The 14,596-nt window shown below is 43.3% G+C and overlaps 1 protein-coding gene across 5 annotated transcripts in view; it reads left to right on the top strand.

The window, feature by feature from the left end:
• Positions 1 to 5,572: 5,572 nt before the first annotated feature.
• LOC147887317 (MADS-box transcription factor 23-like) overlaps positions 5,573 to 14,596 on the top strand; it is a 39,061-nt gene continuing 30,037 nt past the window's right edge. For all 5 annotated transcript variants that reach the window (XM_087394373.1, XM_087394372.1, XM_087394371.1 and 2 more), the window contains exon 1: positions 5,573 to 6,060. In XM_087394373.1, the coding sequence (XP_087250499.1) occupies positions 5,714 to 6,060 (347 nt within the window). In that variant the 5' untranslated portion in view covers positions 5,573 to 5,713. The remainder of the gene's footprint in view (positions 6,061 to 14,596) is intronic.

The raw sequence follows: 14,596 nt of genomic DNA, 5'->3' as shown, positions 1-14,596 counted from the left end.
CAAATCAAGAAAATTCTCGATTTGTGTAACATGTTGGATATACCCCCAAGGTTGGGGGTATATCCAACTTGTTGCACAAATCTAGAATATTTTGGATTTGTGCAACAGCTTGGATATTTCCCCAACCTGTTGCTTGAGCAACAGGTTGGGGGTATATCCCCCTCCCCGCCCGTGCCCCCTCCCCGTCCCCTCTGCCTCCCCCTTGCCCCCCGCCTGCCCCGTCCCCTTGCCCCCGCCCCGCCCCCTCCCCCCCCTTCCCGTCGGCTTCAACGGGGAGGGGGGGAAGGGGGAGGGGAAGGGGGCGGGCACCGGGGAGGGGGCTCGACGAGGGGGGGGGAGGGGAGGGGAAGGGGGCAGTCGGCAGGGGAGGGGAAGGGGAAGGGGCGGGCACGGGGGAGGGGGGCTCGATAGGGAGGGGGGAAGAGCAGACGGGGAGGGGGGAAGGGGGAGGGGACGGGGGGGCAAGGGGAGGGGACGGGGGTGGGGAGGGGGGGCGATGTCCCCCTCACCTGTTGCGTGCGCAACAGGTGAAGGGGGAAGGGGAGGGGAAGGGTGCGGGCACAGGGAGGGGGCTTGACGAAGGGGGGGAAAGGGGAGGGGAGGGAAGGCGAAGGGGGCGGGCGCGGGAGGGGAAGGGGGTGGGGCGGGGGCGAGGGGAGGGGGTGGGGGCGGGGAGGGTAGGGGATCCCCACCTGTTGCGCATGCGGGACCGGGGCAGGGAGGGGAGGGGAGGGGAACCCCCACCTGTTGCGCACGCGGGGCCCCTCCCTCGTCGTCGCCCCGTCCCCTCCCGCTCCCCCTTCCCTGCGCCTTCCCTTTCCCTCCCTGCGCCCTATCCCCTCAAAATTAAAAAAGTGAAAATAAATAAAACTTAAAAAAATTAAAAAATTAAATTAAATTTTAAATATAAAAATAAACTAATTAATTAAAATAAAATAATTAAAAAAGAAAAAAATTATTTTATTTTAAAAATTAAAAATAAATAAAACTTAAAATAATATTTAATTAAAAATTTATTTAATATTTTGAGTTTGAAAATCGTTGTAATTCTCATTTTTTATTTTTGATTGTTTTTCAGAAAACTATGGCTTCCATGGCTATTGCACTGACTTGGACTCCTGTGAGTCGGCAAGATCGGCCTCCTCTACCTCTGCCTCTACCTCTTCTAGCATTTGAGTAGAAGATAGTTTCTTTTGAAGTTCCTCCTGAAGAAGATGCACCCCCATTTCTCTGCTCTTCAGAGATTAGAAGAGCTAACAACTCCTCAAAATCAGGAAATTTTTCATGGACGGCAATGGATGTCCGGAACTGTGCATAATCCTTTCCTAAACCATTCAAGGTCACAGAAACTAGATCATCATCTTGCACTGGTGACCCAATGGAAGCAAGTGCATCTGCAATTTTCTTTGCACTGGTGACCCAATGGAAGCAAGTGCATCTGCAATTTTCTTCACCTTCATGTGGTAGTCATTGATGCTCATATTTTCTCTCTGCACATTTTGCAACTCCTGCTTGAGTTGCATTTTCCTGGCTTGCATATTTGTGCTGTACATTTTCTATCTATCTTTCATGAGCTTACATATTGGGTGAGTTACAAATCAATCACCTCTTGGATCCCATGCATATCTTCAAGAATGTGGGGGCCTCTATTTGGGCACACTTGGTTGGTGACAAAGACACAAGGGGAGTGCGAGAACACTTGCACGAGATGGGTAGAATGCCTCACTTGTGGCCCCAAGAGGGTGTGCATAGAACTCAAGAGCATGGTTCTACAACTTAAGAGGGTGGTTCAGGAACCCAAGAGCGTACTCCACGAATCGTTCTCCCAAAGGCACCATGGATCCTTTCTAAGGTAGAGGAGCCAAGGGTCAAGGTGGATATTGCATCTTTTCGGGCACCCATGGGACACATGCATTGCCTGAGGGGAGCATTTACAAGGGACATTAAGCTTAGTGGCCTCAAGTCCCATGATTGGCATAAGGTCTTACAGGTATTCTACATGTTAGCTTGAAAGAAGAATAGAACTAAGATTTTGATGCTTTCGTGTAATTAACTTATATGATTGTGACACATTGTTATAACTCCTTTGTTGCATGGGCAGTTTATCCTCCCAATTACAATGAGAGAATGCCTCTAAGAAGACGTTAGAATCGCTATCTACAAGATTAGTGGCATTGTCAGGTATGCTTACTATCATATCACCTACATTATATTTCATACAATTTTAAATGATGGGTATAAAATATTGAATCTTACAAGTGCATGTGGAATAGGTGGATCTCACATGAAAACTTTGAAGGGATTTGTAAGGAAAAGAGCTAGATTTGAAGCAAGTATGGCAGAGGGATGGCTTGTGCAATACATCACATAGTTCCTTGCATCCATGGATCTCGATATGCCACATGCATGGAACATCAACGACAATGATTGTGTCATTACAGAGGCTCCCCAAGGTAAAGGGGTTGAAAGAAAGATGATTCAAGAGTAAAGAGAGAAATTCAATAAGTTTTGTATCCTCAATAGTCTCAAGATGCAAAGATGGGTGGAGAGATAAGAAGAGGCCAAAGCAAAAAGAATAAATGATAGGACGAGATTTAGAGTCATGCATGGGCAAAGGGTGCCATATCCACCAAACCTTGCTCTTCTTCCCAGACACTTGTCCCATGATTGGCTACAAGAACTTCTCTTCGTGAAGCCGAACATGATGGAGAGGACGTAGTTGATCGTGAGTGGGAGCTTGCAGTCAGATGTATGCCACATGTAAATTTTTAACCTTTCTACTTAATTTGGATATTTATGATCACAATCGCTACAAAATGCATCCTCATTGTTTCAATCATGTTCTTTTGTAGTACAAAAAGTATAGTGCATTGTCGTCACATGGACAAAATTTTCATGTGGAACGCATTGATTCAAGCAGAGTCACTGATGATTGTGGAGTCATGGCTAACTTTGTACAAGATAGTCGAGCAAGTGCTTCTGATACCAATCTTCTTTCCTTGCAGTTAATTTGTGGGAGTCATGGCTAACTTTTTTAGAAGATTTAGTATTTTCATTCCTGATGTCAAATGGTTTAGAACTATCTACAATGGTCTCAATGCTACAGTTAGGAGAGACAAATGTGGTTTCTATGAAAAGCTAATATCTTCGTTTTCAAGCAAATGTTGGTATATTTTCAGATATATATATATTTATACTTGAGCATAAATGAATATAATTACTAGCACTTAATTTGTATCTTCAATGTAGGTGGTCTTTCATATGGATCATTTGGATCCAATATGGTGGTACATGGTCCAAGTTGCTCCTCGAAGCAAACATATTTTTGAAGATAGGAATGCTCTAGGAATGTGGATACGGAGATGCCAGCAGAAGATCCAAATAATGATGCCGATGGATCTAGGGAAGAGGATGAAGATGATGATATGGGCCACAATGAAGATGACCAATAAGGACACTGTAATGGAGGAAGGTGGAGATCATGACTTTGGGGAAGAAGAGGGACAACTAGAGGCCGGTGAAGTAGAGGATGAAAATGACCAAACTTGTGGTCCAAAATTATTTTGGGACCCTTGGAAATGACGTTCTATAAGAACGTCAGTATGGAAAATCATACCCAGGCATCAGTGAAAATGTCAGTCCAAGGGTTGCTAGCAGTCGGTATGGTAGTCACTATATATGTCGGTATAGGGGTTGGTATATGTCGACCCCAATACCGATAGATATACCGACAACCATCTTGATGGCTATTTTACACCGGCACCTTCCCTGCCCAATAGTCATATCGACGATCTTTGTGCCAGTGCCCACAAAGTGTCGAAAGACAGCGTCGAAAAGAATGTGTGTGCCTGCGCGCGTGTCTATGGCTTCTTTCTTATGCTTGGTTCTTTCTATTGTTGTAGCCATGTCTTTATGTGAGTGAGTGTGTGTGTACATGCACACATCCGTGTGAGGGGCTTCTTTCTTATGCTTGGCCTTTTCTATTGTAGCACAGAGAGAGAGAGATAGAGAGAGAGAGAGAGAGTGCACATGCGTGTGCATGCGCATGCACACACACACACAAATGCACATGTTAATATGTATGTATGTATTATACACAAAGTCCCTTCCCCCCACTAAGAATTTTGATTATATCTCACTTTTGCAAGATGGGTTGAGAATTAAAGTGTTTGCTACAAAGAATTTCCAATCAAAATGCACCTATGCTCAAGGTATAATACTGCACAAGGTTGTTGCTTCAAACTTGAGGGGCAATATAGAGGTTTGGTGCTTGTCCAAGAATCCTAGCACACTACTTAGCACCAACAAATCAAATGCATCCATGAAACCTGGAAAACATATGCATATGTTCATATCTCTCCGTCACCTTATAAGGTTTAGTCCAGCTCTAGCTTGAATACATGTACAAAAAGCTCAAACCAATTTTCGTCTCCCTATGTGAACAAACAAGGAGTCCAATAGGAAAAACATGTAACTGCACCATTGATTGTCAACCCACGACTATTATCTCTTATTTATCACTTGTGTCCATCCCAACACCATGCTCCCCACATCTTCAAGCACATCACTCCATGCACCTATCGTCCTTAATAAATGAGCTATTGTCTATTTCAAATATAAGAGTCTTTGACTATTTGGATGAATGTCAATTGTAGAAGGCCTCAAATTAATTAGTAAACATACCAAGGATAATGAAGGTCATGGATGATAAACTACTATATCATACCAAATGCAAAAAATATTCCTATAAATGGCTAAGAAGCATGGACTACAACTAGCAAAGTACTCATTCAAAATGGAATGATAGAAAATTGATAGACCTTTTCGACTAGTTTTACTAGAGTTCATAAGTGAAGGGTAAGTGCTCCAAGATGCCCTTCATTGGAGGATAGCTTCAAACTACCATGTGATGCATGGAATTAAGAAAGGCTCCATGAATTTTTAGAATCCAAATCATTGATCTTTCTAAGCATGGTCAAGAACAATGCTTTGGAGAGATGGTTAACACGGAGCTAATCAAGGTCATCCTTAAGACGTCACAAAAATTTGAGATAACAAATCAAAGGCTATAATCATTATTTTAATAGATATTGTAAGGACAAATTAACACTACAAGACAAGGGCCACGTACATATAATTTTTTTATGTATTTATTTATAGGTAGACAAAAGTCCAAACCATAATGGAGTGATTTATATGTATGGAGTGGGGAATCGGCATCGGGAGCCGATTCATGGGAGGAAAATCGGGCACACCGATGACCGGCTTTTCGATTGAAAATCAGCGACCGATGTCGATTTCCGATTGTCAATAGCGGAGGGCGGAGGGGGCGCCAATGTGACACGTGTTTTCAGTTCAGTGGACGAAATGGCGGTTCGATTTGGGACTCCGTGCAATTCCTGCTGCAGCTAGGGCAGTCTGTCCGTAATGGCACAGGCGACGGGTGCTAGCCGGTAGTCGCAGAATTCAACCGGTGGATTTTTTCCTCGCCCATTATGAATATGAAAGGCAGGGATGGGGGGTGTTCCGCCAACCCCCGCCGTTGACGGAGTTAGACTAGTTGTTGGGAAGCCCTAACTATGAGATGAGGTGCTGGAATACTAAAGAGTCAATGAAAGGAGCAACTGTTTGTTGGGAGTACGTGAGACTTGAATTTGAAGCACTCTGAGCTCAGCTGCAGCGCCATAGCCAGCCCCTCAAGCTCATCCCCGCCATGGCCTCTCTCCCTCAAGATTCACCTTCCTCCTCCCTCTCCGCCCCTTCCCTCTCCCACCTCCCTGGCTTCTTCCAACACACCGCCCACGACACCTCCCACTTCCCACCTCCTCCCCACCACCCGCCCTCCCCCCCCCCCCACTCCATCGACAAAGGATCATCCCCTGCCCGTGGAAAAATTCAGATCCGCCGCATCGAGAACATTAGCAGTCGCCAAGTTACCTTTTCCAAGCGCAGAAATGGCTTGCTCAAAAAGGCCCACGAGCTTTCCGTCCTCTGCGACGCTGAAGTAGGCGTCGTTATCTTCTCGACAACGGGACGATTGTACGAGTTTGCCAGCTCCAGGTACGCGCCGATCTCGGAATCTACTTCGTGGTCCTGAATTCTGGTAATTTAATTGCAGCTCCTACACTTCGAATGAAAGCTGCACCTGCAAAGTTAGTACGGTGGTTATTTCTATCACACGGTGTGGATCCAGCCCCATGACTTCACCGTGTGAAAGCAATGCTTGCTCCATCTGACTCCCCTCGACCTACGCTCTATAGCAACTAGGCTTCGATCAACGTGGACGTTAGACCGTGAGGAGCGCGCTCTTGGTGTGACAATTAGATTCAAATTAATGTCCGAGTAAAAGGAGATGGAGAGTTTCCTCATAAAGAGATGCTTACATACAACGATGAGAGAGCCTTACTCTCTTTTAGCACATAAAACTTTCATCCTCATGCCACATATCATACTTTCACGAAATTTAACCTAAAAGCCCTAGAAACATACCTAAACCATTCATCGTCCCTGGTGACCGTAAAAGTGTAGCCAATGATTCAGCAGATACATTCTCAATAACCACCTCTAAGTGGCATAATTTACACTGATCACCCACAAATACCAACCTGAAGAAATAATTCTCCCACATAATCAATCATGAGTACAAGGACACTAATGTAAGCTCTCAGATCTCGAGGCCATAAGCTATGTGCTCTGAACCTTTCACCCTTCTGAGTGCCTAAGTCCCAATCATCATACAAAGACAACATGCTTGAATTCTTTCAAGATCATACATATGTGCCTTACTTGCATCAACCACTGCAGAGCCCTTGCTGGTCTTTCAACCTCCGGCTTCATAATTTCTGTGAAGTGGATGCGCTCTTTGCTTTTCTTGCGGTCATAATGACAGATTTTACTAAGGGCCTCGAGCATCTTCTTCTTCATTGCATACTTGTCGCTGACGACCGGTAGGCCTAGGGCGGCTCATACCACATCTTGATTTAGGTGGTAGTAGTGGGGAGTGCCCGTTGCGTCTTGAAGGATGCCCGCATTTGTATTGGTGCTGTAGGCCTCGAGGAGCTCTCCCAAGAGCCTCACGTCCAAGTGGCATAGAAGGCGATCTGCCACACTATGCTCAAGTCTGTCACTGCTAGTGCGTCTTGCTCTGCTAGCTCCTTTAGTGCCGCATAAGCTGCTGCTATGTGGTAGTGGAGGGTATAGTCATGCCCAGTGTCACAAGAAACGTTTCTAGAAATGTTTCGAGATTTTGACAGACGTTTCATCTAGAAACGTGAAAAATTAGTGTATTTTATATAAATAATAAAAATAGTGTATTTTTTATTAAAAATTTTTCAAAAAAACTCACGTTTCGCACATTTCTTAGAAACGTTTCGGGTAGAAATGTTTCTTCACATTTCTACTGCCCGAAATGCGTTTTTTAGTGACAGAGGTCATGCCCCTTATAGGCGTAGCGACAGTGGATGGCGCATGCATCTAGTTCTTAGAGCCAGGCCTCCTTGAGCAGCGAGTACGTTTGTGAGCGCACGACTTTGTATTTGCCTTGGGTGAGAGCTGAGGTGTGCTTTCTTGATGTCCTTCAGAGAGACATGCCTGCTATTGTCGGACCCTCTTGGGTGGCCTGTCACATAGACACTTTCTCGTCCGCTTGTAAATCTTTGATTGGAAATTTGAAGGGCATGCGGATTGTGGTCGAGGGTGTACTTTGTGAGTCGGAGGGATCGATGGCCTATGGAATAGGAGGTCGGGGGTGGAGTCCAAGATCCATCTCAAACTCGAAGAATTCATTTTTTGGATCCATGGAAAAGAATGAGGGCAACCGAGTGATAAGGGAATCAGTGGAAGAGGAAGAGTTTGAGGACATAAACTGATTGCTAGATGGCTGTGTGGAAGAGGGCAGGGGGCTGTGAGAATTCTAATAGAATTTTGGTAGAGTCTGGGGGAAACTACTATGGTGACAACCCAGTGGGATAGGGATCCTTTATATAGATTTTGCTATCCCCATGGTCGACGGGATGGCATAAGGCGACGGTCAATGGGATCTGTGGATAGCGACGGTCGGTGAGATATGATTATGGCAGTGACCGACAGGATTTATGGGTGGCAATGGTCAGCAAGATTTGTGAATGGCCATGATCGGTGAGATCTGTGGATGGCCACGATCGGCGAGATCCGATTATGGTAGCGACCAACGGGATCTGTGGATGGCGATGGTCGGTCGGATCTGTGGATGGCGACGGTCGGTGAGATATGGTTATGGAAGCAACTAGCGAGATCTTTGGATGGCGACGGTTGCCGAGATATAGTTATGGTAGCGATCGATGGGATTTGTGGACGGCGATAGTTAGCGAATCTATGGATAGCTACGGTTGGCGGGATACAGTTATGGTAGTGATCAACGAGATCTATGAACGGCGAAGGATGGTGGGATCTGTGGATAGCGACAGTCAGCAGGATAATGCTTGATGCTAGCATTGGCTGGCTAAGCAACATATCTTGCTAAAAGTATAAGTTCTTTTCATATTTTCTTTAGACTCAATGCTAGCATCAACTAGCAAGTAAAGGTAACTATAAAAAGTTTATTCTCATTCAAATTAGCTGCACCATTGATGCTATTATTAAGTAGAATATTGTTGCATATTTTGAAAAGCATATTGCATCTTAGGGAGCATCACCCAAAGAGTTCTCTTATTGATGGCATGTTAGTATTCTTTGCATGTTAACATGATGCCTTGATTCAACCATTGAGTATTCAAGCAGAAAACTTATGTAGTGACTTTCCATTGTACTTATTTAAATATTGCAAAAACAATTTAATGCAATTGAAAAAACTTATCATATTTGCATTTTTTAATTTGTAGTATTAGCATATGATGAAAAATTATGAATAGAAATGACTTTTTCGTAAAGACGAAACATGAAGCCTTACTAACAACAATAGAAAGTATTGAAAATGTACACAATTAATAACCGAATAACAAGCACATTTGAGAAAGGAGAATATGTTTAAATAAAGGCAAGGATATCTTAGACAATGGGATAAGAGGCAAAGGGGGGATTCTAACCAAGGAAAGCGGACACAACTTGTGTAGAATGAGAGCAAGCTTGTGAAGTGTGAGGATGACTTAGAGACATTACCAAGCCAAAAAATGTAACCTAGAAGATTACCATTTTAAAAAAACCTAATTTTTATTAATAATTGATTCCATGCATTAGGGGAAGGAATGGATCAGGAAAAGATTAGTCTCCCTAATACAATCCTACGTGTAGGGGTCCTAAAGGATGACAAGGTGGTTTTAGAAGACTGTACATGGTTTTACCTTGCATTTATGCTCAAGGATCCACCAAATGAAGAAGCAGGGCTATTTTATATCTTACGTGGTAGGGAGAAGTGTCACCATTGGCTTGGTGGCATAGTGGTCAAGGCTCTTGAATGATGTACAGGAGGTTGTGGGTTCCATTCTCTGTAGGTGCACCAGTCATGTAATAAATTTTTGGTAGGCGGCGTGGGCAGGTGGTGGCACATTGTGCCATGTGGCAGTCGCACTGGGTTGCTCACTATTTTGGTTCTTACTTTGGGAAGCGAAGTGCCACATGTCACTCTCGTGGGATTCCCTCACTCCTTCCACTTGCAAGGCCACTTGCCATGCATTAAATATCTTTTTTGGACCTTTGTAGGGGCAAATTTCAAATTTTTGGTGCTTAAGGACATGTGGAAGCACACGCTTCTCTCTCCCCTAACTTGGTGGTTTTCTCCTCAAAATCCCTTGTTTTTTTTAAGCACAAACCATGGTTTTTCCAATTGAAACCACCTATTTTCTTTGGCATTTATTATGCACATGCCACCTCAACATGGCATTGCCCCACAAAAAGGAGCATTCCCATTGGTACACCTCAAATCCCTCACTAACGCCTTGAAATTAGGAAACACTAATTGGGGGTCCTTTGGAGACCCCAATTCTTCCCTAATGAAGCTTTACTTCACTTTAAACTTGCATAATACTATTTGTGCTTGGTGAGCTTATTTATAGACATCTATCTTATTGAGAGTTGTGGTGCCATGAGCACATGTTGAGCAAAGGTATGAGTAAAGGGAAAGCTGCCACATGGCATAGAGGAGATATCCCACATGTGAGAAAGCAAATGGATGTAAGTACCCTCACCTATAAAAGGGAGGTTTTTTTGAAGTAATATCAATCAAGCACTTTGCACTAATCTATCTTGGAACCTAATTGACTTGAGGTACATGTCATGAGTACTCTCTTCATCATGTTTGCACTTAGGTTGCATCCTCCTTAGATTAGTGTTGTATTAGGATGTTGTTGCATGACTAGGAGAGCTCGATCCCCCGATTTGTCATGGTATCAAAGCATAGGTTTAGCTCTCCTAGTTTAGCTCATTAGTATTTTACTAGGATTGCTTCCATTCCTAGATTAGTTATAGGCATGTCTTAGGAGCTCATGTCTTTTCTCCTAGGTTAGTTTTAGTTTTAGATTGAGAACAAATTTCCATCCCTTGAGAGAGACATTTTTTGTCCATCCATTTCTTAATAGATTCATGTTCATGCCTCTTAAGTGATTGTTCATGTTAGAGATTTGCTAAGAGATCCTTGTGTTAGAGAGATTTAAGAGAAAAGCTTTAGAGAAGGAGAGAGAACCCGAAGCTCTACCAAACCCCACACATCTAAGCTTTTCCTACATGCAACCTCGACCGAAATGCAAGCAACAAGTTCCTCAGCTAAGCTCTATAGATAAGCTCCTCTGAAACGGCAACGAACTATATCCTCAGCCTTTCTACAGATGACCTACATAACCAACGATTAGCTAGCGTAGATAAGCTCTCCACCGGTAGCAGTAGTGACACCACAGTCTCTTCACGGCACCCCAGTAGAGCCGGGCTTCTACAGGCTCACAACCAACAAAGTTGTAGCATACACAACCTCACATAGTGCCATAACTCAAGAGCTAACTCAAGAGCTCTCTACAAAGCTCTAGTGAAACGGCACCCATGCAGCCAGAGTGCCCTGCAGCTAGCTGACAACCAAAATGGCCTCTGCATCTCCATATTCGACTTGCTAGCAGCAAACAAGGCCAGCTCCATCACCACCGACTCATGGGAAAGTCCAATTGAACTCCATGCAATCCAAGGCGATGCTCCAGGCTTCCCTATAGCTCTCCAACAGAGCCTCTACACTGGCTCTCCAAGCAACGCCTCAGCCGCCTCATACGTCCTTGCGAGCTCCAGCGCAGCAGCCATCTCTTGCAACAATAGCCATCTCCGAACAGCCAGCCAACCTTCATGTTTGCCTCTGCAAGGAACTACAAACGAACAAGAGGAAGCGAGCTGATAGAAAAGCCTCAACGAATGGCCGACAGCCCTCCTGCTAGCCTCGAGCTCCTACATGACCTCGACACACAGCTAAAATCCTCCATACTCCTCGCAAGCCACAACTCCACTTCTCCAAATGAGGCGACGGATCCGCGATCCTCCATCAATATCGTCCATGTCATCGACAGCCAAAGAAGCTTCAAAGCTATTCTCTATTTTCTCCCTAAGGTTAGATCTTAGAAAAATGACACATGGCATATTTAAAACCAAACCTATCTTAGCTACCATGTCACCTAACCATAGGGTATATGTAGCCTAGGCCAAGAAATAGCCACATGGCAGATAGATTTGAACTCTAGTCAAGTTACAACCATGGTTAAGTTGAAGGTTAGTTATGCCACATCACCATGTGCCACCTAAGCACAATGCCATCTAAGCACAGTATGGAATTCAGCATGTGAATCCCTATGCCACATCATCAAAGGCCCTCTTCTTCACAGAAACTTCGACAAGCCATAACTTGCAATCAAAGAAGAATTTGGCCATGCTCCAAAAAGGAAAAGTGATCGTCTTTTTGAGCTCTATGTACTTGTCAGATAAGAATCATTGTTAGCAATTAGACACTACCAATATTGACAGAAATCAATTGGTAAGACCTTTGCAACAAATGATAAAGCAAAGCATGAATGCACACATCATTGTCATAAGCATGGCATCCACACATAAAGCATCAATGCACATGGAAGAACAAAGCATCATGCATGAAGCTACATCAAGCGAAGAAGCAAACGCCATCATCATCAAGACATGAGCCAAAAGGTGCCATCAATGGAATGTATTGAGAAATAAAAACCTTGCCAACCTTGCCTATAGTTTATAAATCAAGCCTGACCACCTGAGAGTAGTAATGAAAGCACCCAGGGGAGCATTTGATCTTGTAATACCCACACTTGACCACCTTAAGTAGCAATGCATGCACTAAGGGGAGGTGATGGATTTGTAACTCACATCTGACCACCTTGCAGTAGCCAAAGAATCATGGCACCAAGGGGAGGTGTTGAGAGTTGTGGTGCCATGAGCACATGTAGAGCAAAGGTATGAGTAAAAGGAAAGCTGCCACATGGCATGGAGGAGATATCCCACATGTGAGCAAGCAAATGGATGTAAGTACCCTCACCTATAAAAGGGAGGTTCATTTAAAGTAATATCAATCAAGCACTTTGCACTATCTCAAGATTCTCTTTATGAGTCTAAGCTAATCTATCTTGGAACCTAATTGACTTGAGGTACATGTCATGATGACTCTCTTCATCATGTTTGCACTTAGGTTGCATCCTCCTTAGATTAGTGTTGTATTAGGATGTTGTCTCATGACTAGGAGAGCTCGATTCCCCGATTTGTCATATCTTGCATTATTTAGTATTTAAAATTTTATGGAGACTTAACACTTTGCAATGGTCTCATCATCCTTCTCTTATATAATAATTATATCAATCACTTGCTCTGATGATATAGATGGACCACTAGCAATTAGAAGCTCAAGGTAGATCTCATGTCATTTCATATATTCTTATGATTTGACCAAGTTAATTTAAAAGGAGAGAGAAGCATTATAACATAAGATATTTGCACCTCCTAGTTCCATAGGGGCTTGCAATCTACCTAGCATGAATTTTGATAGAGGTATAATCCATCATCAAATAATAAAGGACCATAGATAAAAGCTCAAAGTTTGAGCAAGGAATATGATTATGCTCTTTGATCCCTTACACTACATCAAGCTAGGAAAGCCAAAAAAACAAGCAAAGCTTACCACTAGAGACCAATATAGATATAGAAGTTATGCAAACATTGACAATATTGCATTATTCTTATTACCTATCATGAAGGTAGACCTAACCATGAAGTGAAGGTCCTTGAATGTGGACTTTATCAAGCTAGTTGAGACCATGAATGAATGTAATTCTAGTCAAGCTTGGCATCATTTGTTGCAAGAGTTTTATTACTCTATCCATCCCTTGGTTGGCCTATTTGATGGAATTTTTCTTCTTTATAGGTTTTCCTTTTTCTTGTTTTTCTTCTTTATAGTATCCCATTTTTTCCATTTTTCTGGACTTTTTCATTTCCCTTAATCTTTTCCCTGCATTTTCCTTCCTTGATTTTTGGAAAATATTACCTTTGTGGTGATCCTTGATCTAGCAAGAAGGGCTTGCATGGGATGTTTTGCAATCTCCATAGCTATTCAAATTGAACTTTTCTCAGAGAATAAACAATAGGCGAATCATGCCATTCAATGAGAGTGCTCTCAACAAAAGTAAGAATGGAAGAGGGAGAGAGAGATAGAGAGAGCCACACAAGTTTTGGTGGGTGCAAAACACCCTAATCTTTTTTTACATTCATTTATATATGTGTTTGAGTATTGTACATAACCGGGGTAAAGGCACAGTGATTTTTAAACCCCACAACCTCCCACTTAAAGGATAATGTGCCTTTAAGAAAAAACAATCAGTGAGCATACTATCCAATGCCCATCAATATATGATAATACTCAAATCGTTGACTAGGTAGACTCTTCGTCAGCATCTTTGTAGGCTTATCATCTACATGAACCTTGACAAGCTCTATGTGCTTGTACTCAAATACCTCCCTGATGAAATGGTACCTGATCTCAATGTTTTTGGTCCTTGCATGAAAGACCGGATTCCGTGCTAGCTAAATATAGCACTCATGGAATCACTATGTAATGTCGGTACACCTTGGATCTCCTACTATCCACATGCCTTGTATAGTCTGAATCAGTGTACCCAAGTACACGCATGTCTCCTCTACCAAAGAAGATGCACATCTCCTTGGTACCCTTCATGTACCTCATGATGCACTTAACTACCTTCCAATGCCTCTTTCCTAGATTAGCCATATACCGGCTAACAACTCCCACTGCAAATGCAATGTCTGGTCTAGTAGCTATCATAGCATACATAAGACTCTCAACTGCTGATGCATAAGGAACCTTGGCCATTATGGCCCTCTCCTCATCTGATTTGGGACTATTTGTATGACTCAGTTTCACATATGGAGGCAATGGAGTACTCACTGCCTTCCCTCCCTCCATATGGAAATGCTGCAATACTTTTGTAACGTACTCCTTTTGTGAAAGCGAAAGGAGTTTCCTACTCCAATCACGCGTGATGCGCATACCAAGAATATGACCTGCAAGTCCCAAATCTGTCATATCAAAGGCCTCATGCAGCTTGGACTTTAATGCATCTAG

The sequence above is a fragment of the Dipteris shenzhenensis genome, chromosome 23, assembly GCF_047967505.1.
Source record: "Dipteris shenzhenensis isolate YYH24624 ecotype China chromosome 23, Dip_SZ_1.0, whole genome shotgun sequence".
Lineage (NCBI taxonomy): Eukaryota > Viridiplantae > Streptophyta > Polypodiopsida > Gleicheniales > Dipteridaceae > Dipteris > Dipteris shenzhenensis.
Note: the sequence above shows the minus strand (reverse complement) of the source record. Positions and strands in the feature narration are given on the sequence as shown.